This window comes from Melanotaenia boesemani, chromosome 23 (genome assembly GCF_017639745.1).
Source record: "Melanotaenia boesemani isolate fMelBoe1 chromosome 23, fMelBoe1.pri, whole genome shotgun sequence".
Classification (NCBI taxonomy): domain Eukaryota; kingdom Metazoa; phylum Chordata; class Actinopteri; order Atheriniformes; family Melanotaeniidae; genus Melanotaenia; species Melanotaenia boesemani.
Window position 1 is genome coordinate 1,141,197 of NC_055704.1, and position 27,379 is coordinate 1,168,575.

Genomic DNA, 27,379 nt, shown 5'->3' on the forward strand with positions numbered 1-27,379 from the left:
GACGGGATTTCAGGCTTGAACGATTCCGGCACAGTCCCTGGTATGATACATGCGTCGTTGGCATCTTCAGCTTGTTGGCTCCTCGAGTCGCGACTGATATTCACAACAAACCTTTGATCTTGAGTCCTAAATGACGTCTTCAGTTCTTCCTTCATCTTTTCAAATTGCTTCTGGGCATTTTCCATGCAGCGGGATTTCTTTTCTTGTGTCATTTCTGCGATGGTTTGCGGTCTTTCACAGCATGAACTCGCAGAAAACGTTTGGATTTTATCAGCGATTAAAGCTAAATTAAAACGCGCTTCACGGGAAACTCTGCAGAATCCAGGAGAATCCACGAGGGCCACCGGCTCGGTGCTTTCGGTGTTTTCTAAAATAATACTTACAATTTCAGCAGCTGCGTTCTGTGCTGAAGGGGTGGACTGGACGGATGGAGAAGCGCGCACGTTTTCCTCACTATGTTCCATCTTGCATCTTTTGCACAATATCTGCTTTATTGCTTCTGTTGCTGGCTTAACGGAGATGAAGGATTTGCAGCTGTCAGGTGTCTGTATGATTAAACATCTCGATCCTGCGCTTTTTCTTGAAAATGTGGTCAGACGTTTTGCAAGGCATTTTTTTAGACAAACGCCAGCATGACGAACCATTCTGCAAAGATTTCTGAAATCTCCCATCAAGGAACAAACAAACAACGCGGGTTTTGAAGGAAGTTCTGTTGAGGCTGTTGCTTCTAACAAGAGAGAGTTAACTTTGCTTTCTACTTCCATTTCTGCAATTTCTTGTAATTTTTTGGCGTCTGCATCTAAATTCAAATCTACATCTTCATCAGGTCCATACAGATATCTTGAGAAACTCTCGCTGATCGAGTCTCCAAGATCGGCTTTAATCGGAGGCAAAGTTTGATTTTTTATATCTGGCATAGCGGAGTCCCCAGTCAACGGAAGGACGACCTTTAAAATCAGAGTAACTGCGGTTTGCACCACCTCTGTTAACATGCCAGTAAGAATAAATTTCATCTCACAGTCAGTTTTTCCTAGAGACAGCAAGGCCCACTGGGCTGCTGAAACCTTTGAAAAATACTTTTCCACAATCGGGTAAATATCCTCCTTCGTGATGTTAATAGTGGTTTTCATATTCGTTGCTGACTGATCCATTTTTCTGTCTTGAAATTCTATTAAGTAAATGTTTTAAACAAGGTTTTAAACTCTGTGTGTCTCCAAAGTATTTCCTTTAGAACTGATCATTGGGAGAAGAGTAGTGCTTTATAGGGCTGACTTTTGTTGACGTAATAAAGGACACACGTCATAATCACTCCAAAGCTCGTTCCTTGACGTGACGTCTACCCCCTGCACACGCCCCGCCCATTTCCGTGTTCGAATCCAGATACAGTATTAAGTATTAAGATGAGCCAGCATTTATATATATATATGTATAATGTACATTATATATATGTATACATATATATATACATTTATATATATATATATATGTATATGTATATATATATGTATATATATATATATATATATATATATATACATATAAGAGCTATAATGCTGATATAATGCTGATAATGAGCACAGTTCTTTTAACCAGGCAACTCTCACGCATTGGCCGTGAGACTCACGCATTTCTGTGGCTTCCCACGCCACACCTCCGATTTCTCACACTTAAGTACACATTATTTGCAATGCCAGAGGTTTAAGAGGATTCCCAGTGGGCCGTGTTAGCTACCCTTGGCCCGGTGAAACAAATAAATAAATGGGCACTGGCCTACGATTTGATCTAAGTATTTGAGAAGAATAAATAGTAGTGGTGTGTGGCTCAATACTGAAATATCCTATACCAGCATATAACTAAACTTTAACTAAACTTTCAGGATAAGTAGGAACTACTTCTTCTTTCGCCTGCCATGGGCACATGTGAAAAAGACGCGTCGCAGCAGCGGTTCATCCACTGCTCAGCGATCAGTCTGACACGCAGCGATATTTCAGCTCCACAAACAGCAACGATGCAGTTTGATGTGTGTGTGAAGCCAACAAACTTAATTCAACATCAGAGAATCTACCAGAACACACAAGCAGAGGTGATGAGGCGAACTAGAGAGGAGGAGGACGAGGACAGGTGCTGCTAGGGCAGAGACACGTTTCTCTGAATCCTTTGGTGCTGCAGGCAGGTACCATCAGATACTACCAGGTATTGTCAGGTACCATCAGATACTACCAGGTATTGTCAGGTACCATCAGATACTACCAGGTATTGTCTGGTACCATCAGATACTACCAGGTATTGGCAGGTACCATCAGATACTACCAGGTATTGGCAGGTACTATCAGATACTACCAGGTATTGGCAGGTACTATCAGATACTACCAGGTATTGTCAGGTACTATCAGATACTACCAGGTTATTTCATGTTTAATGAGAAACTTTGTCCATGGTGTCCAAGTCTTTATTTTTCATGTGCTGTATTCATTTCCTCACCACCTCGATCAGCTGTTAAGGCCCCAAAAAACGCCACAAGCCAGTCCACCAAGCCCGTCCACGAAGCCCGTCCACCAAGCCAGTCAACCAAGCCTGTCCACCAAGCCCGTCCACCAAGCCCGTCCACCAAGCCAGTCAACCAAGCCCTTCCACCAAGCCCGTCCACCAAGCCAGTCCACCAAGCCAGTCCACCAAGCCCGTCCACCACGCCAGTCAACCACGCCAGTCAACCAAGCCCGTCCACCAAGCCCGTCCACCACGCCAGTCCACCAAGCCAGTCAACTAAGCCAGTCAACCAAGCCCATCCACCAAGCCCGTCCACCAAGCCAGTCCACCAAGCCAGTCAACCAAGCCCGTCCACCAAGCCCGTCCACCACGCCAGTCCACCAAGCCAGTCAACCAAGCCAGTCAACCAAGCCCGTCCACCAAGCCAGTCCACCAAGCCAGTCAACCAAGCCCGTCCACCAAGCCCGTCCACCAAGCCAGTCAACCAAGCCCGTCCACCAAGCCAGTCCACCAAGCCAGTCAACCAAGCCCGTCCACCAAGCCCGTCCACCACGCCAGTCAACCAAGCCCGTCAACCAAGCCAGTCAACCAAGCCCGTCAACCAAGCCAGTCAACCACGCCAGTCCACCAAGCCAGTCAACCAAGCCCGTCCACCACGCCAGTCCACCAAGCCAGTCAACCAAGCCAGTCAACCAAGCCTGTCCACCAAGCCCGTCCACCACGCCAGTCAACCAAGCCAGTCAACCAAGCCAGTCAACCAAGCCCGTCCACCACGCCAGTCAACCAAGCCAGTCAACCAAGCCCGTCCACCAAGCCAGTCCACCAAGCCTGTCCACCACGCCAGTCAACCAAGCCCGTCCACCAAGCCAGTCAACCAAGCCAGTCAACCAAGCCCGTCCACCAAGCCAGTCAACCAAGCCCGTCCACCAAGCCCGTCCACCACGCCAGTCAACCAAGCCAGTCAACCAAGCCCGTCCACCAAGCCCGTCCACCACACCAGTCCACCAAGCCAGTCAACCAAGCCAGTCAACCATGCCCATCCACCGAGCCAGTCCACCAAGCCAGTCAACCAAGCCCGTCCACCAAGCCCGTCCACCACGCCAGTCCACCAAGCCAGTCAACCAAGCCCGTCCACCAAGCCAGTCCACCAAGCCAGTCAACCAAGCCCGTCCACCAAGCCAGTCCACCAAGCCAGTCCACCAAGCCAGTCAACCAAGCCCGTCAACCAAGCCAGTCCACCAAGCCAGTCCACCAAGCCAGTCAACCAAGCCCGTCCACCAAGCCCGTCCACCAAGCCAGTCAACCAAGCCCGTCCACCAAGCCCGTCCACCACGCCAGTCAACCAAGCCCATCCACCAAGCCCGTCCACCACGCCAGTCAACCAAGCCAGTCAACCAAGCCAGTCAACTAAGCCCATCCACCACGCCAGTCAACCAAGCCCGTCCACCAAGCCAGTCAACCAAGCCCGTCCACCAAGCCAGTCCACCAAGCCCGTCCACCACACCAGCCAACCAAGCCCGTCCACCAAGCCAGTCCACCAAGCCCGTCCACCAAGCCACGCAGATCTAGAGAAATGATTATTGTTACGAAATTCCCTCTTTCATCTTAGTGCCACTTCCTGATGGCTGAGTTGTTTCCTGTTTTGTTTTGAAGTTTCTGTTGGTACTTTGAAGACCTACCTACCTACTTTTTTTTTTTTTTACATTTTTAGACAACACAAGTCTTATATCTTGCTGACTTGTATGCGGCAAAATGTTGGTTGGTTCCACTAAATATCACTCTGAGATTATTGAAAAGTTGGCAGCCCTGCTGATCGTGGATCAATGTGTTGTCAGGTGACAGAATCAAAGCTGCTGATAGTTCAGAGAGATGTTGAGGCAGGTGAAGAGGAAAGCGAGCTCAAGTTCTCAGAGATGTAACTTGAACTTGCAATGATGCAAGCAGCCAACGTTCCAAACTATGGCAAGCCAAAAGGGCCAGAATTCGCCACTGTTGTTGCGTTTATAATAAAAATGGCAGAAAAAAAACACTTTTGTGGTGAAAAATGGTATAAAATACACTGTTTGCTAAAGCTCAGTAAACGCAAAAAGACACACTCTGTGGTCATTAAACGTCTTTTGCGTCGTTCAATGAACACGTGTAAAAAGCGCCGTTTTTTTGTACTTTAATGTGCATTAAAAATGGTGTGTTGTTGCATTATAATTATCCCAGACCCTTTTTTGTACAGCCACTAAAATTGGAGCATGATCATCCAATGAGGAAAGATTGGACAAATAGGACCAATACAGAGACCACTACTCATTCCCGGGACTACTTTACTCATTCCTGACTATTTTACTCGTTCCCGGGACTACTTTACTCATTCCTATTTCATGTCTCAGCTCTTTTTGAACCAACATCATACAAACAGCCCTTGTAGTTGTGAAGATCTGCCTCATTTATTTTGGTTTGTCATATAAGACAAGAAGGAAAAAATGTGATGAAGTTAAATGAGGAGGACAGAGATGGGAAACGAGGCAGAGGTGTCCACACAGGGACAGAGAAACATCTGAGAGCATCAACATGAAAAACCTGTGGTCCGGGATAAAATTGCTTCTACTGCAGGCAGACGTTCATGCCTGTCTGGATGTACATATATGTGAGGATGAATTGTCAGAATATTTCAGTCCATGCAGCGTTGTGGTTGTAGGACAGCTCTGCAGTAAAACATACACCACACTGACTAAATTCCACACAAAAGGTGGTAACTTCTTTACAATTTTCAGCTGCTCCATCCACACTGACACTAATGCCAGCTAACGGCAATTTCTTTTGGTCATGTGACATAGTAGAGATGTAAAAAACCAGAACTAGAGGCATCTACTCTCAGATTTAAATCTAATGTTTAATGATGAAACGTTGTAAGGACAGTAACAGGATGCGTGGAGCTGATCTAAAGCATTCTCCAAGCGGACGTAGATAAAATCCAGACAAAAGCTGAGTTTCAGTTCATGTCCATCCACAGTGTGCAGTCCAACCCAGTCTGCCTCCACAGCAGGGCAGGAACCTCCAGCCCTGTGTAGCGCTGGAGGTGGAGAAATGCTGCGCTTCATTTCTTCTTGCCCGCCCTCTTCCCTTCTCCTTTCTTTGGCGTCCCTTTTCCTCTCAGCTTCCTCAGGCGTCGCATCTCTTCCTTGAAGTCTTCATGCTCGTCTCTGGAAAGAAACAAAAGATCAGATTTAAACATGCTGAACAAGATCATCGCTTGATGTCATCTCAAAGAAAAACCCCACACCAGGCTTTAACCCAGGGGTGCCCAAGTCCGGTCCTCAAGATCTACCATCCTGCAACTTTTACATGCAACCGTTCTCCAACACACCGGAATCAAATGACTGGCTTGTTTCCAGGCCTCTGCAGAGCTGAATGACATCTGATTCAAGTGTGTTGGAGAAGGGTTGCATCTAAAAGTTGCAGGATGGTAGATCTTGAGGACCGGACTTGGGCACCCCTGCTTTAACCGTTTGCTAATCCAACTCTCTGAGCAAAAAACACACCAGGACGAACTCAGTCACAGGTCAAATGTCCGGTACCTGAACAGGCCCATGAACCGGAGCTTCTGGGTCATGGCGTAGTAAATGTTGTGCTGTGGGTACCAGTCATACACCTCCTTCTTCTTGGCCATGGGAGGCTCCTGAAAAAGCTGGACCACCTTCATCGATTTGGAGTCCGTTGGTCGCACAACATCTCCAAAGATGCGTGAGCTCAGTCTGGCCATGCGGAGGGCATAGTTGGACAAACCAGCCATGACTAAGGAGCAGAGGAGACACAGAGACGCCTGATTTACCACTGGATCCTGTGGTCACATGACCAATTATCAGAAGTAGATTAACAGGTGGAGGACAGAGACATGACTGTTTTCAGACTGAACATTTCTACGTATTTTTCTATATATGATATATACCCTGGAACCAATAAATCTAGTCTCACATCGCCAACGTTGAATAGCCAAAAGGAAACTATCCTACGATGTATAATTTACTCTGAAGTCAATGATGATGTGCGACACTGGTCCTTTCTTTGGTAATTTGTTTTGTTGACACATAGCACACAACTTAGAAAAGCACCAGTTTAAACTGGATCTTTAGGCTCTTTGCCCCATAGACGCATCATTTGTTCCCATTTAGTTTAATATGTGAAAACCTGCAAAGATCAGACAGTCTAACAGGCAGAAAACAGGATTTCAGCAGCAATGAGGTGATTCCTAAAGAGCTGTTAGCTGGAAACATGGCGTGTCTCAGAGTGGTGTGCAGCTGCAGCACCTGGACTAACCCGAGAAGGTCCAGCAGTAAAGCTATTTGTAATGGTAAACATGAAACTCAGAATGTTCTAAATCTAACTGAAACGTGCATTAAACCGTATTTTATTCGCTGTGATACATCCACCACTTAAGGTTAGCGGTTACAGACAGCAGTCCTCACCTGAGCCTGTAGCCGGTGATGGGGGGAACGACCGGGTAACGGAGCTCTCTGGCAGCCGGTTGAACCGCTGAGTCAACGGTTAAGTGACACAAAAGTTTAAGTTAACCACTTCAGCTGACATTAACCTTCACATGTAACATCACCGAATCCTCTCTGCGCATGACACAATTCTTCTTCTACTACTGTTTCCGCTTCTTCTTCGACGGTTTGTAACCAACCGGTCAGCCGACAGCCAACAAAGCCAGACGTGACGCAGCATCGACAGCCTGCGTCAGCACGCTGCTGCGACACGTCAACGCGTCCGCCATCTTGGCCCTGGCAGGAAGTTTATTAGATGAATACAAATGAACGTTTGTTTCGTTTAAACTGGGTTAAATAATAAACATTTGTCAAATTTCAGCTGATTGTGTTTTTATATTTGATTTATTAATAAAAATGATAAACTGTAACGTAATTGTTAATTATAACTGACAGAAGATCAAAAGTGTTTATTGGGACTAAAGTAAGTTAAATATAACGGGTGGGAAAATTACTTTTAAAGGGAAGGTAAAACCAGGTGTTAGTCAGGAGCAGATGTGGTTGATGTTTTCTGTTTAACATAATAAATGTTTATATTATAATGTTTATTATAAGTTTAAAAAGGTGTCTCTATGAAAAGCAGTAAAGCCTAATTTGTTGTACATCAGTGCATCCATAAATAGTAAATACAATCTATATATTGTGATATAGTTAAACAAAAATGGCACAGAATGTAGATTTTACATGGTATTGTGAAACTCCTTGTCATTTTAACGACCACTTATTAAAAGGCTTTCAAGAAATGCCTTGCACCAGTGAAAACCTTCTACGTAAATATGTCTATGACCGCAACCTGCTGGTTTGACTGGAAACAACAGCTTAACGGTCGTCTTTGTTTAAAAATGAATGAATGAATGAAAAATACTTTATTAATCCCAAAGGGAAATTCAATATTGTAGTAGTAGTAATTTTTTAGTAAAACAATCACATTAATTAATTAAGGGCTTTGTTCTTCAGCCTGATAGCTGCTGGAAGGAAGGATCATCTGTATCTCTCTGTCTTGCATCGGACTTGAACAAGCCTCCCACTGATCACACTCTGTTGTTTCGTCACGGCGTTGTGTAGAGGGTGTGAAGGATCTTCCATTATCTTCGTCAGCTTGTACAGAATTCTTTTTTTGATGATCAACTCCAGCGGCTCCAGAGTTACTCCAAGCACAGAACCAGCTTTCTTGATCAGTTTGTTAATTCTTTTCAAGTCTCTGGTTCTGATGCCGCTGCCCCAGCAGATTGCTGCAAAGCTGATTGCACTTTCAACAACAGACCTGTAGAACATTTGCAACATTTTGGTGCAGACGTTAAAAGATCTCAGCTTCCTTAAGAAGTAGAGTCTGCTCTGACCTTTCTTGTAAATGTACTCAGTGTTGCTTTTCCACTCAAGTCTGTTGTCCAGCTGAACTCCAAGGTACTTGTATTCCTCCACCACCTCCACCTCCTCTCCCATGATGGAAACACTTCTATGTGTGTTCTTGTTCCTCCTGAAGTCAACAATCATCTCCTTTGTTTTCTTGGTATTCAAGATGAGATGATTGTCACCGCACCATTTCACAAACTGACCGACCAGTTCTCTGTACTCTGCTTCTTGTCCATCACTGATACACCCAACAACTGCTGAGTCATCAGAGTATTTCTGCAGATGACAGAACTCAGAGTTGTACTGGAAGTCTGAGGTGTACAGCGTGAATAGAAATGGTGAAAGTACAGTCCCTTGTGGTGTTCCAGTGCAGCTGACCACCATCTCAGACACACAACCTTTCAGTCTCACAAACTGTGGTCTGTTTGTGAGGTAGTCGTAAATCCAGGTGGTTGTGGAGGGATCCACCTGGAATTTCTGCAGCTTCTCACACAGCAGAGCAGGCTGAATCGTATTAAAAGCACTTGAGAAATCAAATAACATGACCCTCAAAGTGCTGCCTGACTGGTCCAGATGAGAGTGGGCTCTCTGAAGCAGGTATATGATGGCATCTTCAACCCCAAGCCCATTACGGTATGCAAACTGTAATGAGTCCTGAAAGGTGTTCACCTGCTTGCTGAGGTGAGCCAGTAAGAGTCTCTCCAGGACTTTCATGACGTGAGATGTCAGGGCGACTGGTCTGTAGTCTTTTGGTTCAGCTGGTTGTGGTTTTTTAGGCACTGGAACAAGGCAGGATGTTTTCCACAGCACCGGGATTCTTCTCTGACTCAGGCTGGTGTTGAACAGGTGCTGGAGAATCGGACATAGCTGTTTTGAGCAGGTCTTGAGAACTCTGGGACTGACACCATCTGGACCTGCAGCCTTGTTCTGGTTCAGTTTCACCAGTTGTTGCATGATTTGGTTACAGGAGACAGACAGAGTGGAGGTGGAGGCAGAGGAGGTTTCAGGAAGTCCTGATGTGGAGGGAGATGAGGTTGTGTCCAGGTCCTTGACTGAGCTGCAGGGTGACAGAGTGGAGGTGTGACAGGAAAGCTGTGGGCTCATGGAGGGTGTGTGGCTAGTTGGGGTTGAAGCAGGAGGTGAGCTAAACCTATTGAAGAACATGTTCAGTTCATTCGCTCTGTCCAGACCTCCATCAGTCTGATCCTCCTTTATTCCGAAGCCAGTGATCTTCTTCATTCCTGACCACACATCCCTCACATTGTTTTTCTGAAGCTTACTTTCCAACTTCTTCCTGTAGTCCTCCTTGCACTTCTTCATTTGTGTTTTAAGTTGTTTTTGTGTGGACTTCAATAACTCCCTGTCTCCATCCCTAAAAGCTTTCTTTTTGATGTTCAGCAGCTTTTTCAGGTCACTGGTGATCCAGGGTTTGTTATTGGGGAAGCACCTCACTGTTCTTGTTGGAACGGTGCTGTCCACACAGAAGTTAATATAATCTGTCACACACTCAGTCAAGGCATTGATGTCATCTCCATGAGGTTCACATAGGACGTTCCAGTCTGTAGCCTCGAAGCATCCTCTCAGAGCATCTTCAGCTTCATTAGACCAGGTTCTAATAGCCTTTCTAATGACTGGTTGTTGCTGAACGATGGGCTTGTAGGAGGAGGAGAGAAGAACTAGGTTATGGTCTGATCTTCCTAAAGGTGGCAGGGCAAAGGAGCTGTATGCATTAAAAAAAAAAAAACAACTTTATTTAAAATTTACAAGTAGCAAAAAGCACATTTGATCAACGATTCTACAATTACAGTCGACCTTTACATTAATATCAGTTAAATAGACGAGAAATAATAATAAAAATAGACAAATAACTAAATATTTGCATAAATAAATAAAGTGAGCACTTTATTTTGTAATAAATCTCTTAGGATACTTAGAAAAAAAGATTGTTTCACAGTGAATTGTGTTGTGTGTTGGAATAACTACGATGTTATGTCACAATTTAATATAGTTGATTTAAAAATCCTACAAACGGAAATCCTGAAACCAGCAACATTCATTCTGGACATGATACCAGCCCACTTTTTAAAAACAGTTTTTACGTCAGTAGGAAGTGATCTACTACTGATTGTTAACAGCTCTCTGGCATCAAGCACTAAAAATGGCTGCCATTAAGCCTCTCCTGAAGACGCCTCTATAATGAACAACGATAGACCTCTTACAACAGACCAAATGGTAACAAAAGCCTCCACCAGTGTGTGCGGGTCGAGATGGGACGTTAAGGTGTGGATATGGTCTGTAAAGAGTCATCTCATTGCGATTCCAACTGTAACCTCACCTGAGAGGCAGAGTGTCAGTTGGATAGAGATAGATGCCTCAGCTACGTAACGGCATGACCCCATCGCGGCGCAGCGCCTTCCTTAGAGTAGAACCAGAACTTGACCCAGAAACAAAGGAGGAGGATGGAAGTCATCCACCAGTTTGTGTTCTTTCTTCTTGGTGGTGCTTTGTGACGCCATTTTAAACAGAGATTTAATCAACAAAAAGAAAATATGTTGTTGTAAACAAAGAGGTGCCCCTCCCAGTTTTCATGTGTGGAAACACATACACACACACCCACACACACACACACACACACACACACACACACACACACACACACACACACACACACACACACACACACACACACACAAAGCATCCTGATCCACCCCGCACCTGTTGGTGGAAATGGCTGAATTTACCTGATGGTTCCCAGGTTACATGATGTCCCAGCTTACCTGATGTCGCAGCTTACCTGATGTCGCAGCTTACCTGATGTCCCAGCTTACCTGATGTCCCAGCTTACCTGATGTCCCAGCTTACCTGATGTCGCAGCTTACCTGATGTCCCAGATTACCTGATGTCCCAGCTTACCTGATGTCGCAGCTTACCTGATGTCCCAGCTTACCTGATGTCGCAGCTTACCTGATGTCCCAGCTTACCTGATGTCGCAGCTTACCTGATGTCGCAGCTTACCTGATGTCCCAGCTTACCTGATGTCGCAGTTTACCTGATGTCCCAGCTTACCTGATGTCGCAGCTTACCTGATGTCCCAGCTTACCTGATGTCCCAGGTTATCTGATGTCTCAGATGCATGCACTTAACTGAATAGACGTTCATCCCTCATTACACCCCACATAAGAAAACTCATTGTATTTAAAAACTTCTGCTTTTTCTAAATGTAGTCTTTTTATCATCTAACTATATTAATATTTTCTTCTTCTCTTTCCTGATTCATGTGTAAAATATCTCTGGTCCTGATGTTGCTTCATCTCCTCTGTCCCTCTGGTTATTTTCTTCATTTGTGCAGACTTTTCTCTCCATTTTATGAAATCTAGGATTTATTAGAGACAGGTCTTCATATCAACAGCAGCCAGCTCTTCTTGTGTCTTTACAGGTTTTTAACACAAGAGGGCGCCAGATGTAAAGAAACAGAAAACGGCAACTTCAGATTCTTCTGGATGTTTTCAGGCTCATCCTCAGCAACACACACACTGTGGACAGACATGGACTTACAAACACATCAGAACACGACCACCAGCATGTCTGTTAGATGAAGCCCTGACTTGACAAAGAAGTTTCATTAACAGTTCTTTATTAAATCTGATCCGTTTGTATCTGCTGCACACAAGGCTGCCACTCCATCCACATTCAGCCAGCTGTAGATGTACAACCCAAATTCCCAAAAGCTGACACTCTGACTAAGATGGAGAAAAAAGAGGGGAAAATATTTAACTTATCAGATGTGGAAATGCTGTTTCATGAAAAAAACAAGCTCCTATAGAAACGTGCAGAGCTAAGGATGCATCCTGCACCGAAGCTAAAACACACGGAGGCATCAGGAACTCTGTTACATGTATGTAATAAATACTACCAGGTATTCATATGTTCAAATATGAATGACGAATTAAAGTCAAACATGTAGAAACATTTAACTTGAAGTACATTAGATCTTTAAGATCTGTTTTCTGTTTAAATGTATACTCTCATACGGCTTCCCAGGGTTCTGGAAAGGGAATTCAACCTGCAACATCCCCTTTACCTTGTGCAGATTCAGTGAGGACTCAGTGCACGTCAGCGTAAAGGAACAAGTGAAGACAGAACTGGAACTTGTCAGGATGAATTACAAGGAAAAAGTGGAGAGCAGGTTTAGGTCTAATAACTCTTGGCTGGCCTGTGAGGGGGTTAAGCCCACGAAGGGGATGCAGAACAAAAGATCTTTGATTTCTTTTAACTCTTTGTCTGATTTTGAGTTGGTTGAAGATCTAAACTTTTTAAAACCATTTTAACATTTATAATTTAGCTGTGGAGCTTACTGGTTTAATAAATGTGCCTGCAGTGGCAACAGTGAGCTTGATTTTAATTTTTTCAGTAAGATGAAAGAGGAGAAGTCCAGTCCTGATGGCATCGGAGGGCGTATGTGGAACAACTGTGCACTGCAGCTAGCAGACGTTTTCTTCTTTATTGTGTAATATGTGGCTGCACAGTGGTGTGGTGGTTAGCAACCTTAAAGCAAGGAGGTTGCTAGTTCGAACCTTGGCAACCCTGAATTAGGCTACGCAGTGTAGAAATGTTTAATATGTCTCTCCAGACTCATAGGGCCCCTCAGCTTTGGAAAGAGTCTCGTTATCATTCCTGTCCCCCAAAATAAGGCTGCTCAGTCCCTGAATGAGCTCAGGCCGGTGGCCCTTATTTCATTAGCCGTGACAATTAGCCTTTTCAAATTAGTAATTTGAAAAGTTTGTTAAAGACATCCTTTTATCTAAAGTTTAAGATCATTTGAATCCATTTCATTGGCCTTTAGTCAGACAGGGGTTGGAAGATGCAACCAGAACTCTTTTAAATGTGATTGTAGGCATCTAGAGGGAACCAAAACTTTAGCAAAATAGCTTTTTTAAATTTCTCATCTGCGTTTGAGATTTAGCTGAGAAATCTATGCTTTATTTATGGTGTGGACTCTGGCCTCATCGGTTGGCTGATGGTCGGGTATCCAGTAAAACAGCTACACAGTCTTCAGCAGCCTCACTGATCTGTACAAGGACAAGTCAGCAAGGAAAGCCTGACTGATCCTGTCAGATCCAGACCACCCACTACAGGACCGGTCCAGGCTGCTTCCTTCTGGACATAGATACCTGCTGCCGAGGTGTAGGACTAACAGACTACAAGATTCATTTATTCGTGCAGCAATTAGCTTTCTGAAAGATTTGCTGTGATATGATGTGTCTGTTGTTTTATTATACCTGTTGTCACTGGCTGTAAAACCCCCAGAGGATAATAAAGATTCTTGAACTTGAACACACTTGGGGCCTCATTTTTAAAGTTGGCGTTGGTACAAAAACCGGCGTACGCCAATCCTTTTTCAACTTTTGGGATTTCTAAAAACCAAACGTGGTGGGAGAATGTTCCTACCTCCATGCAACGCTGACCCTGCCGTACGCACAGAGTCTGGAGAAACTGCGACACAAACGGTTCAGAAGAATCCAGAGATGATGTGAAATGTGAGACATTTGTTCAGAATTACAAATTACCTTTCACACCATGTTACATATTAAAGCTGCTGGCAGAAATGAATAAAGAGGCAAGTTCAATATTAATCCTCCTGGCAATAATAATAATAAAAAAAAAATGGTTTACAAGAGAACGATGTTTGTTATTAAACCTCAACCAGTAAAACATGTTCTGTCCTTGTCAAACAAAACTTACATGTTATAACATTTATTAACGCTAAATAAGGTGACAGTCTGCTGCCAACATGTGCCAGACAGATTATTAATAATTACTATTAAAAATAACATGGTCGCCATGAAAACGTGCTTGTCAGTCAAGCTACAATCAGGTTAATGACCAAAGACCCTAAAAGATCTCAGAGGTCCAGATTTTCCCATCAGAGCTTCACTCTCAGACTGCAGGTTTACTGGAGGTTCCTAGAGGTTCTAGAAGTAGAACGAGAGGCAGAACCTCCAGTTATCAGACCCCTCTCTGTGAAACCGGCTCCGGGTTTCGCTTCAGGTATGAGACCCCCTCTCTACCTTCAGACCATCTTCAAACTTTCCTTCCTGATAAATCTTATAGCAGGTCTGGCTTGGTGACCCTGATCCATCCTTTAGTCTTGCTGCTATAGATCGAGGCTGATGGGAGACGTCCCATGATGCACTGGGCTCCTCTTTGCTGGGGGACGTCCCATGATGCACTGGGCTCCTCTTTGCTGGGGGACGTCCCATGATGCACTGGGCTCCTCTTTGCTGGGGGACGTCCCATGATGCACTGGGCTTCTCTCTGCTCTCTTTACTCTCCATATAGAAATATCTGACGTTGTTGTTCATTCATTTCTGTTTCTTTTCTTCTTTCTCAGCAGGAATCCCGGGATCAGAGTTCTGCTTCTGGTCCTCTTTTCTGTCCTCTCCACCCCCAACCAGTCCAGGAAGATGGCCATCTTTCCTGGTTCTGATTGGACTAATGTGGATTTGTGTGTGTGTGTGTTTAATTAGATCACAATGAATTGGCTTGAATTGATTATGTCTGTAAACGGCCTTGACATGACTGTGTTGAGATCTGGTGTTAATGACCTGACTTGGCTAGGAAAAGGGGATGCAAGGTAAAATAAAGATGCCCAGATGGAAGATGGATTATTAGGGGATTTTTTGTCCAATGTGTCTGGCGAAAAAACAAGCAAACAATGAAACCAATATTAACAGCCAACTGACAAAAAAGCAAAAAGGTTAAACGGCTCAAACATTCGACCTTAGCACACACTGAAGGTCAAACATATTTCCAAAAAGTTCTACCAAGTCAACCAAACAATCAAGACTCTCTACAAGGAGGGCAAGCTGTCTAACAGAACACTGGAGGGATGTGGTGTCCTTTTATCTTTGGAGGGAAACCTCACCAGCAGTATTTGGTCCAGAGGGCAGCAAACCAGGCAGCAGGTAAGGAAGGTGTGACTTAGTGCAGCCAATCTCAGCCAGGTGATGAAACAGTGATCTGCATAGCAGATGGAGTAACTGGCTGCACAGGTGACAGCCGTAGTGTGTGCACATGCCCACACAAGCTAGATACAGCTTGAAGTTCTGGGAAGACGAGTCTGGTGCTTTATTGGCTATTGGGTCATCCAACACTTCTAAACTCGGAGCCACCAGCAACACCATTTATGGGCAGATCTGGACAAACAGCAACAGGAAAGGAATCAATGACAAGTTTGGACTAACAAGTTTGCATAACAGACTCGGGTCCCCCAGTACCTCTTAAAATGTGAACCGGCTGGTTTACCAGTAAGTGAGACAAAGCCAACAAGAATTAGCAGATCAAAACATGGATCAGGCATTTCATCTTTACCAGACCCAAGGTCTTTGCAGCTGGTCTTTGTTTGCATCATGTCCAGGTTTGTGACAGTAAAAATGCCTTTCTCCTTCACTGTGGAGGTTTTAACAGGTTGTGACTGTGACACTTGGTTAGATCAGTGCTTTTCAACACATATTCATCTGCAAGAACAGCAGCTGATGTGAGGGACGTTATTTAAATATAGCACAACACATTTGGGTACACACTTCATAAATTCCTCAAATAACACTCGTTTCTGTATGAAATCATAATCATTAGCCTTTGAGGCTGCACACAGATTGTCAAATGGCATTCCTTTTCCTCTGGCAACTTCTACATGAGCCCCATCACAGGCTCCAGAGCTGGCAGCAGAGAGTGGATTAAAATGAGGAAGAGTAACTGGCTTCCTGCCCCGTTCAACTTCCAGAACATCCACCCCAGAAGCTGCAGTAAGAGTGAGAGACGGTACCTCATCTGTAGGGCCGTCCGCTTACAGGGCGCCCTCACCTGTGGAAACACCAGGCACACAAAGCACACCAGAGTCCACCAACTGATCCACCACCAAGCCTTCATGTCACGCTTAGTATCCTGTTTCAGAGCCTGCAGTCAAAAGCGTTCCACAATCTGCAGCAGATCACACTTACGACAATTGTCAAGCAGCTCGAGAGAGTAGCCACAAAGTGGTAGCCGCCATAATAATCCAAGAAAACCCACTATAAGCATACCAGGGATTACCAAACCCGGACAAGCCCCCACTTATGTTATGACCCAGCTCAGTGAGGGAAGGAGGAAGGAACATAAAAAGAAAGATGCCCAGATGTAAGTGAAGTAACAGTTAATTTATTGGTCCATGTGGCATGTGCCCATAAAGAAACCAAACACAGGAGGGATGGGTGCTTTGCAAATCAAAGAAACAAATACAGCAGAACGAATTACATAATGAGAAAGCGACAGCCAGGCTAACTAAGGTTTTAGCTGACAGTCTTGTGTTAACACCTACAGGTGTTCACACTGCAGGTTATGTTCATCCGTCGCTCAACCGATGTAGTTAACATGCATCAAACTGAAGAGGCATAAACCGTCGGTAGATATATGTAGTAACCGTCTTATCAGCACAAGATATATTTTACTTTTATCATGAGAAGCCCAGTTGCAATAAGACTTCCCACCACTTGGTGGCGATTATGTGTCAGTTATTTGAGTTAAATAAACTCCAATAAGCAGAAGATTCAGCTAGCCGCTAGCCTGTAGCAAAAGTTATGTAGAAGTATTTAAAATGAAAAACAAAGACAAAAAAAATTTTGTGCAAGAACATTCCTATTTATTAAGTACATACTGTGAGGACCCACACACAGGTTAAAAGGAAACAGGTTTATTGCCAAGGAGGATGATGGTAAGTTGAGGGATTGAAGTAGTGGCCTGATCTGGGGGAAGAGGAGAGCTGGTCAAAACACAGGCAGGCAGGTGAGAGGCTTGGTCCCAAAACAAAGAGTGTGTCCATATCCAGATATCCAAGGCAGCAGGAGAGATCCGACGTGGGCAAGGCAAGAAGAGGAATCCGGGGACGTGAACAGGTAGGCAACTTGAGACACCAATAAAGAGAACGCTGGACTTCAGTTTGGCAAGAGGCTGCTGATAATCTGACAGAGAGGGAGAGACTGGAGAGTGTTTAAGTAGTGCAGTGAATGAGAAACAAGGTAGCAGCAAGGAAAACTCCAGGTGGACTGAATCCCACTGATGAGCGCAGGCAGGGCAGGAAACATGGCAGTTTCTTTCACTGGTCGAATGTCAGCTATTCTGCTCAGCACTGCCCCCATGATTTACACTGGTATTGCTCCGTTTTCTGCATCAAGCTCAGCTCAGCTTCCTGAAAACATATCAAATTATGCAAGTAACTGACGCAGAGGATGGATGAAACTGTCCATCCGTCTGCATATCCATCGAGCATAAACTGGCCTTTATTTAACCCCACGAATGACTCCTATTGGCTAAACATGAGTTGGAACATATGTTTATTTATTTCTTCTTTTTAAATCTATATGACCCTTCTACACATGTGCCTAATGATAGCTCCGCTCTGTTAACTGGCTTACCTTTTCAGGACCACTGTGTCCGACTAAGTTCTGTGCAAGAAGTTGCATAAACTTGTTTATTTAAAGTTATGTACAATATAAATACAACATCAGTTATATTTGCCAAGAACAGAAAAAATGCACTTTAGAGCATATTACGCTATTTTATTGTGTTCAGCTTATAGTTATAGTTACTGCTCAGAAATGATGATCTACCCACATTCATGTGAAATTATTCAGCACCTAATGTAAACAACTATGTGTACATTTATACTGACTTGTAAGCTCCAGTACTGGCATGCCTCTTCCTGGTAAACAACAAAGAACTGGCTGCCTGTCAATAAATAAGGGTCCTGGTGTCCTCGTCTGACCCTTCCACACCAGAATACCTTAATATAACTTAAACAATCAAAATAAATAAATAAACCTGGCAGAGCCAAGTAGAAGAAAGCTACGGACCTCAAAAGCGTTTACATGTTAACAGTAATTATACTACACCAGTTTACTACAGTTATTAATCAATGTTTTGGTGATTGTAAAAGCTACTTGTACATTTCATATCTCGCTTTCAGCTCAGATCTGACCACATATAATGTCATAATGTAAACATGCCTTTTATTGGCCTGTTGGCCTTCATATCAAGCAAACACATTATTTTGTCTCATGATTTTCCATCCTTTGCTTCCATGTCATCATAAGTGTGTAGAAGGGGTTCTCTGAAGGGGTTCTTTAAGGTGGGATACTGTACGGCCTCACAAGGACTAGGATACGTGTGGCCTTTCTGCAGAACAGAAACCTTTTTGTAGGTTTTCTAAATGCATTATCTTGTAAGCCTTTGCAGCCACTGGTTAGTCAGTGGTACCATCAAAACAGGATGGTTCTCTAACACCTGGCAATGTTTCTGAATCAGTTTTCAGAACAAAGTCCGTTTCGTTTACATCATAGACACCACAATGCTTAATCTGGAGGTTCAACAATGAGGAATGAACATACAGAGCCTGTAACATTTGCCATTTGTAACACGTATGACCTATCTACGTCCATGAAACCAGGGATGAAACGGCTAACATTTATGTGTACTAACTATACTGAGTTAGCCTCCAACGAATGATCCATAACTGTCGTCAGGGATAGAAGAGATAGGTAGCATGCTGCCGTATACATTAGAATTATGATCGAATAACTTCATTACATTATTTTAGACCACCATCTGGGAACATTCAGAGCACTGAGTCTTTGCTTAAAAGTTTTGCTTGAATGTTTTACGTTATACGTATATGTTATACATACGTTCATTTGGCACGTAGGCCGCGAGGTGACGTGTCGCGTGTGCAAGGTGCAACGTTGACTTGAACACTAGAGGCGCACATGCGAACAAGAGCATGAACACGACAGGTCTGAGGTAAACATGATGATGGATAGTTTTGAAGACTGTCTCTCAAATCTTGTCCTAATCCATCAACATTTTTCCTACTCGTTGCACAGTGACTACCACTCGTACCTGCAGCTGCAACAGCTGGAAACAAACTGGAAGCATTGAGCTGATGTCCCGGAAGTACAACGTGGCTGGTAGATTGACCTTTTCACTATTTCAAAGTCCAAGTACTGTGTGCTCCCCCTAGTGGTGATCTCCAGTATATCCCAGCAGAATCTAGCAACCAAACATCCAACACTTGTAAGAAAACCGGTGGAAATTAAAAAAAAATTTAAACAAACAAACAAACAAAAAAACAGAAAGAAAGAAAATGTGCTACGGATGCAGAAAATGTCTGTCATGTTTGGCAACTCTCAAAAGAATTTAAAGAAAAGTTCATTAAATAAATAATATAATGAAAAATTTTGTATTTAAATATATAAACTATACATTTATTTACAGTTTATTTCATTTCAGCTTTTTATTTTGAATGCTTTTTCATCAGGTTTTTCAAGTCCCTGCATTTTTAAATGTATTTGTTGTTGAAATCTAATATTTAGTAGATTTTGTATTTATAAGCCTGACTTGAGCTTTTAAATGTGTTTTTGTAGGAACCTGATCCTGTTGGCCTTCCTTTGCAGTTTCAGGTGCAGGCTATATATAAATGATGATCTCATTCTATCAGGTCATATTTTTTTCATCATGTGATATTTCACAAGGTTCTAGATATTAAAGAACAACTGGATTTGGTTTAGTTGTTGAATACAAATTAAAGATCAGTTAAACTAAGACAGTGAGGTTCGCTTAGGATTCCACATTCAACCAGCGATGCCTCGAGGCCCGAATGTCTCACCCAACACAAAACAGAGGACATCCATACTGGTTTTACTTCATGGAAACCAGTTTACTGACCTGCCAAACAATGTGGGGGACTCTAAACAAACAAACAAACAAACAAACAAACAAACAAACATGGTCTTCCTTTAAATAATTTTTGCTAAACAATTTCTGTGTTGTTTGATTGAAATATATATCTAAAGATGTTTTATTGTATTTTATCTGAGCAGCTGAAGGCACGAGCCTCGCGCCTCTCCACGCAGCCTGCTGGTGATTGGTCCGTGGACAGGCCTGCTCTGGAGCAGCTGCCGTCATCCCGTCAGACTCCGCTGGCGGATCAACCGGATGGGCTGCGGTCCGCTCGGCTCTGTGTGGACACATCAGGTAGGACCCATTTCCTCTCCATTCATGGTCAAACGAGCATGTTGGCCCTGCGCTACAGAAATGTTGTATTTTTCATCTAAGCGCCAGAGGTTCGGGCAGACTGTGCGTGTTGCCTTCTTTTCCGTCCTTTCTGCGTGTTTCTGTGTAAAATGTCTGCTCCAGCTTCAGAACTGGGTGTATGCTGATGTGTTGTGTTGGTGTCGCCCTGCTCAGACAGATGGATCTGAGATGAGATAGCGTCCTCTCTGTCTCCGCCGAGCTGCTGCAGCGCCGCGCACGCACCACAGACGTGGGCACTTTCCAGCCGCAAACACCTGACTACAGGAATTTCACCTCATTCTGCGCCTGAGCTGCGGCTTTTCCAGGAAAATTGGAGTGTTTTTGCAAGTAATCGCCTCCTGGATGACGGTCCCGACGTCCTCCAGAGGTGATGTGAGCTGAGCGGGGAGCCACAGAGGAGCTGTCCGTCTGTCGAGGTGCTGATGCGGCTGTGACAGGAGCGAGTATGGCCGCCGGGAAGTTATTGCTCTACACCGGGCTCTCTTTGTCTCTTTGCGCCTTGGGCATGCTGGCCGTGGCGATGTGCTCCGACCACTGGTACGAGACCGATGCCAGGCGGTACAAGGAGCGGTGCCGAAGCTTTTCCAGCCGCCGCAAGGACCCGGGCTTCATCTACATCCCCAACAACAGCCTGCCGCTGCGGGCCAGCCGGAGCAGCCCGCCTCGCTGGGAGGAGAAGCTGTTGCTGGGCCGGAACCGGCGGCAGCTGTTCGCTATGAGCGCCGCAGATGAATGCAGCAGGCAGTACAACTCCACCAACATGGGGCTGTGGAGGAAATGTCACCGACTGGGCTTCGACCAGGAAATAGAAGATCTGATTCGGAAAGGTAAGGATGGGATAAAAAGTTTTCAGTGTAGATGAGAATGAAAATGTTCTGATGGGGGTTGGACCACTTGACCAAAGGGCGAACAAGGGCATCGAGCTTTTCTGGTGTGCACGCGAGCTTCATTGTGTCCGAGTGGATGGATGGTTTATAGACTGTGTGTGTTTTTCTGCAGAGAAGGGGCGCGTGTTAATGATGAGGAGCAGAATGTGTGACGTTAGTCTGAACCTGCTGCTGAAAGTAATGACATAATCATTTCAGGATGGCTGGCACTCACGTGTGTGTGAGAATGTGTGTGTCAGGGTGTGTAGATGGTGGGTAACATCAGGGCAGATGACGGTGATGGTCTTTAATTGGACTGAGGACAGTTTTTCACAGTGGCCCACTTGGCAGGTACATTTCTGTCCTGATATCTTTGTGTTGTCATGTGATCCAAGCTGAGATCATGGTCCTGGGGGAGCTGAGGGCTACCATCTGCTGCAGCTTTATTAGTTCTTCAGACTTGGTGTTTGGGTGGGCTCTAAATCTTCACAAAGTCATCTCTGATACAGACACAGTCCAATTCATCAAAGTCCAATTATGATCCAAATAAATCAAATGCACATGATCCACATTAGTCCAGTTTACATTAACTGTGTTGATATAAATAATAAAATAATGACATAAACACGGAAACCACCGGCTTAGATCACATCTTCTCTTTGATTCAATCCCCCATCCTGAGCTGCACGAAGACAGTGGAGAGGAAAATCTCCACCAGAACCAGGAAAGAAAACCTCCATCAGAACCAGAACCAGGAAGGTAAACCTCCACCAGAACCAGGAAGGAAAATCTCCATTAGAACCAGAACCAGGAAAGAAAACCTCCATCAGAACCAGAACCAGGAATGAAAACCTCCATCAGAACCAGAACCAGGAAGGTAAACCTCCACCAGAACCAGGAAGGAAAATCTCCATTAGAACCAGAACCAGGAAAGAAAACCTCCATCAGAACCAGAACCAGGAATGAAAGCCTCCATCAGAACCAGAACCAGGAAGGTAAACCTCCACCAGAACCAGGAAGGAAAATCTCCACCAGAACCAGGAAAGAAAACCTCCACCAGAACCAGAACCAGGAATGAAAACCTCCATCAGAACCAGAACCAGGAAGGTAAACCTCCACCAGAACCAGGAAGGAAAATCTCCATTAGAACCAGAACCAGGAAAGAAAACCTCCATCAGAACCAGAACCAGGAATGAAAACCTCCATCAGAACCAGAACCAGGAATGAAAACCTCCATCAGAACCAGAACCAGGAAGGTAAACCTCCACCAGAACCAGGAAGGAAAATCTCCATTAGAACCAGAACCAGGAAAGAAAACCTCCATCAGAACCAGAACCAGGAATGAAAACCTCCATCAGAACCAGAACCAGGAAGGTAAACCTCCATCAGAACCAGAACCAGGAAGGTAAACCTCCACCAGAACCAGGAAGGAAAATCTCCATTAGAACCAGAACCAGGAAAGAAAACCTCCATCAGAACCAGAACCAGGAAGGAAAATCTCCATTAGAACCAGAACCAGGAAGGAAAACCTCCATCAGGACCAGAACCAGGAAGGAAAATCTCCATTAGAACCAGAACCAGGAAGGAAAACCTCCATCAGGACCAGAACCAGGAAGGAAAATCTCCATCAGAACCAGAACCAGGAAAGAAAACCTCCACCAGAACCAGAACCAGGACAGAAAACCTCCATCAGAACCAGAACCAGGAAGGAAAACCTCCATCAGAACCAGAACCAGGAAAGAAAACCTCCACCAGAACCAGAACCAGGAAGGTAAACCTCCATTAGAACCAGAACCAGGAAAGAAAACCTCCATCAGAACCAGAACCAGGAAGGAAAACCTCCATCAGAACCAGAACCAGGAAGGTTCATCAGAACCAGAACCAGGAAGGAAAATCTCCATCACAACCAGAACCAGGAAAGAAAACCTCCACCAGAACCAGAACCGGGAAGGAAAACCTCCATCAGAACCAGAACCAGGAAGGAAAACCTCCACCAGAAGCAGTAAGGACAGCCATTTTCCTGGACTGGTTGGGGGTGGAGAGGACAGGAAAGAGGGTGAACCAGCAGCAGAACTCTGATCCAGGGATTCCTGCTGAGAAAGAAGAAAAGAAACAGAAATAAATGAACAACACTGTCAGATATTTCTACATGGAGAGTAAAGAGAGCAGAGAGGAGCCCAGTGCATCATGGGACGTCCCCCAGCAGCCTCGGCCTCCAGCAGCAGAACTAAAGGATGGATCAGGGTCATCAAGCCAGACCTGCTATAAGATTTATCAGGAAGGAAAGTTTGAAGATGGTCTGAAGGTAGAGAGGGGGTCTCATACCTGAAGCTAAACTGGGAGATGGTTCCACAGAGAGGGGTCTGATAACTGGAGGTTCTGCCTCTCGTTCTACTTCTAGAACCTCTAGGAACCTCCAGTAAACCTGCAGTCTGAGAGTGAAGCTCTGATGGGAAAATCTGGACCTCTGAGATCTTTAAGATCCAGAGGGTCTCTGGTTGTTAAGAGTTTTATATGAGAGGAGAAGAATTTTAGATCCTGTTCTGGATTTAACAAGAAGCCGATGAAGAGAAGATAAAGCTGGAGTATGTACCAGTATATAGCAGAGGGAGTAAAGAAGGGTTGAGGCATGTTTTCAGGGATATTCATCGTATCTGAAGCTTTCTGGTAGCTTCAACATTTTAGCAGAACAATCCCCCCATGTTTAAAAATGCCATCATCCAGCCATTTTCCATACTGCTTATTCCTCCGTGGCGGAGGATATATCGTGGATACATTGTGGATATAAAGTGTGTGTGTGTGTGTGTGTGTGTGTGAGAGAGAGAGCTGCAGCTGTGGCTTCCTTTGAGGATGTATGAATGGCCTCTACAGCTCAGTGATCAGATGAATGCCTCCATAGATGGTTCTGATCCAGTCCACTTCTCAGCTCCACCACAGTTTGACATCATGTGAGCAGAGCTTCACAAAGATGGATGAAACAGAACGAAGATGAGGAGATGATCACCTCCATCTCTGTGTTTGCTCTTCCTCCTCTTCCAGCTCCTTGATCAGAATACAGCCCTGAAACTTGGTCAATTCTGTCTGGTTGCATTTAGTTTCAAGTTGTTTCACTTGATTTGAAGCATATTTGAGGTGATTTCAGGATCAGTGATGCTCATGCTGTATGTTCAGCATTTCTACCAGCATGGTCCAGCTGCAGCAGCTGCATTAACAGCAGATGTTTTTCTCTCGGTCTGGCTGATTTAACTGTTCAGGTCAGTTGTTCCTGCTCAGCTCCTCCACAGCTGAAACACTGCTGCTGTCTCCTGCTACCACTACTGCCTTTGCTTCAGCGAGGAGCAGGAATCTGATTCCACTTCAAACTTATTCTCGTCTGTGTGAGCTCACCGTGCAGAAACACAGCGTAAAACAAAGGATGTCTACAGTTTACAGAGTTGTTAAAGGTCAACTGATTGTAGCTCTTAGAAAATAGAAACCAATGAGCTGTCAAAGGTCTTCAGAAGGAAAAATATATATGTGAAATTAAAAGAGAATTAATTTTAAATAAAACACATACTTACACACATCCTGTTTGCTTCAAACGGGAACAAAGTGATATCAGGTTCTACCCAATCAGCTGAAACAACAATAAGTATTTTAACCCTTAAAACTCCAGCAGATCTCTCCAAAGTCCATCTCACCACCAGGAGTGGTGGTGTGTAGCTCTGTGTGGTAAACTGTGATGGATATTTTACCCTTTAGCTGATCTACAGAAGTTTTCCAGGCATTTCTATCCCGTCCAGCAGGTTTACAATCCAGCCACTAAATGTAGTTTTATTCAGAGACTCTATCTGGTAAATCCACAATGATCCATGATAACAGCATTATTTATCACATTCTCATAAAAACATCACCATCACTACTATGTTGCTAAGAGACCTCTATTTAGACCTGGACATGATGATGAAGCCACTTCCTGTCAGACTTTCCACCAATCAGAGAGCTTAGATTGACGGTAACGTCCAATCAGGACCAAAAGTAGAAAAAAAGGTTTTTCAAAGGTATAAATCAATATAAATCAATCAAATGCTTAAAGCTGAACCAAAGACAGACGACCACCGTCCTGGTTCTACTTCTGGGGTTTTTCTTTCTCTGCTGTCGGCCATTTTGATGAGATGGTGCCAAACAAACTGATTTACATCTTCCTCTGTGATTATCTGTCTATACCAGGCTGTGAAAATATGCAAACCCATTGCCTCAAAAAAGTTCAGATTTAGAAACCTGAGTTAACTGGAGAACTTGGTAGAAATAAATTTAACTGGATAAATCTGAGCATCATTACTTGACATTGTGCAAGAAACATGATGCGATCAAATCTGTTTAAATTACAGATGATGCTTAACAAAATCTTATTTTCATTATTTAACATACATGATGGTCATTTTACTGAGATGAACAAATATCCTTAAATGCAGCGGGAACTTGGTGTGGACGTGATTTTAGCTAAAAGTCAGCTCTTCCATAATCCAAAAAGCAGGTTTACTGGTTTAGCTGGCTGTGTTAAACTAGACTAAATGGTAATCTTTGGTTTTCTGTTCCAAAATGGCTGAACTGGGTAAGTTAATATGAAAACATATGCTGTGAACAGCCTGGTAGGAGCAGGTTTTGTTCAGGCTATGCCCAACTTATCTCCAACATAATGATTTCAGGGAAGGTCACCATATGTGTGATCAGATCTGTCAACAACTTTGATTTAAAGAAACGAACAAACAACTCCATTTTCAATGTTTTCCCCATTGCATGCTTCATTGCCTGAGAAGACAAACAGTTTGTTATGCAAAGTCCTCATTCATTTTGACCTGTTCTTCAGTTTTAAGTTTTCCTTTTCCAGGACTGCAAACCTCTGCATGTAGTTTCTCTGTGTTCAGAGCCAATCAGCAAGAAAAGAAACGTTAACAGTTTAATAACACATTAGAGTGCCTAGCCCTAAAGATAATATAATATAATATAATATAATATAATATAATATAATATAATATAATATAATATAATATAATTATTATAATATGGGCTGCATGGTGGTGTGGTGGTTAGCACCGCAGCCTCACAGCAAGAAGGTCGCCGGTTTGAGCCTCGGCTGGGGGGAGGTTCGAACCTGGGGGGTGGTGGCCTTTCTGTGTGGAGTTTGCATGTTGTCCCCGTGTATGCGTGGGCTCTCTCCGGGTTCTCCGGCTTCTTCCTACCGTCCAAAGACATGCATGATAGGTTAATTGGTTATTCTAAATTCTCCCTAGGAGAGAATGTGCGTGTGAATGGTTGTTTGTCTATCTGTGTTGCCCTGTTTTGTTGTTGGCAGACATGTTGGTGGGATTGAGAAGGTCTTCGAAGTATTCACTCTACTGCCTCACAACATCCCCAGTTGTTGTCAGCAGCCCCCCATCCCCACTGTACACAGTGTTGATGGAGCACTGCTTTCCCCTCCTGAGCCACCGGATGGTGGACCAGAATCTCCTCAAAGCCGTCCAGAAATCATTCTCCATGGCCTTTCCAAACTCCTCCCAAGCTCGTGTTTTGCCTTAGCGACTGCTGAAACCATGTTCTTTTTAGCCGATCGATACCCAACAGCTACCTCTGGAGTCCCACAGGCCATAAAGGTCCGATAGGACTCCTTCTTCAGTTTGACATCATCCATCACCGCTGGTGTCCACCAACGTGTTTGGGGATTTCTGCCACAGCAGGCACAGGCGACCTGACAGCCACAGCTCCGGTTGGCTGCCTCAACAATAGAGGCAGGAACACAGCCCACTCGGACTCAATGTCTCCCGCCTCACCTGGGACATGATTGAAGCTCTGCCGGAGATGGGAATTAAAACTTTTTCTGACAGGGGACTCTGTCAGACGTTCCCAGCAGACCCTCACAACACACTTGGGTCTGCCAGGCCTGACCTGGCCTGACCATCCTCCCCCACCATCTGAGCCAACTCACCACCAGGTGGTGATCAGTTGACAGCTCCACCCCTCTTTTCACCAGAGTGT

General features: G+C 44.4%; 2 protein-coding genes across 2 annotated transcripts in view; one reads left to right on the plus strand and one right to left on the minus strand.

Moving 5' to 3' along the window:
* Nucleotides 1-5,355: 5,355 nt before the first annotated feature.
* mrps33 (mitochondrial ribosomal protein S33) lies at nt 5,356-7,142 on the minus strand. The gene is made up of 3 exons (XM_041976889.1): nt 6,945-7,142; nt 6,057-6,273; nt 5,356-5,681 (listed from the first exon to the last, which is right to left on the minus strand). The coding sequence occupies exons 2-3, from the start codon at nt 6,269-6,271 to the stop codon at nt 5,576-5,578; spliced, it is 321 nt and encodes a 106-aa protein (XP_041832823.1). The 5' UTR covers nt 6,272-6,273; nt 6,945-7,142; the 3' UTR covers nt 5,356-5,575.
* Nucleotides 7,143-19,740: 12,598 nt separating this feature from the next.
* tmem178b (transmembrane protein 178B) overlaps nt 19,741-27,379 on the plus strand; it is a 151,485-nt gene continuing 143,846 nt past the window's right edge. Inside the window, exons 1-2 of the mRNA XM_041976886.1 lie at nt 19,741-20,438; nt 20,652-21,325. Coding sequence (XP_041832820.1) covers nt 20,944-21,325 — 382 coding nt within the window. The 5' untranslated portion in view covers nt 19,741-20,438; nt 20,652-20,943. The remainder of the gene's footprint in view (nt 20,439-20,651; nt 21,326-27,379) is intronic.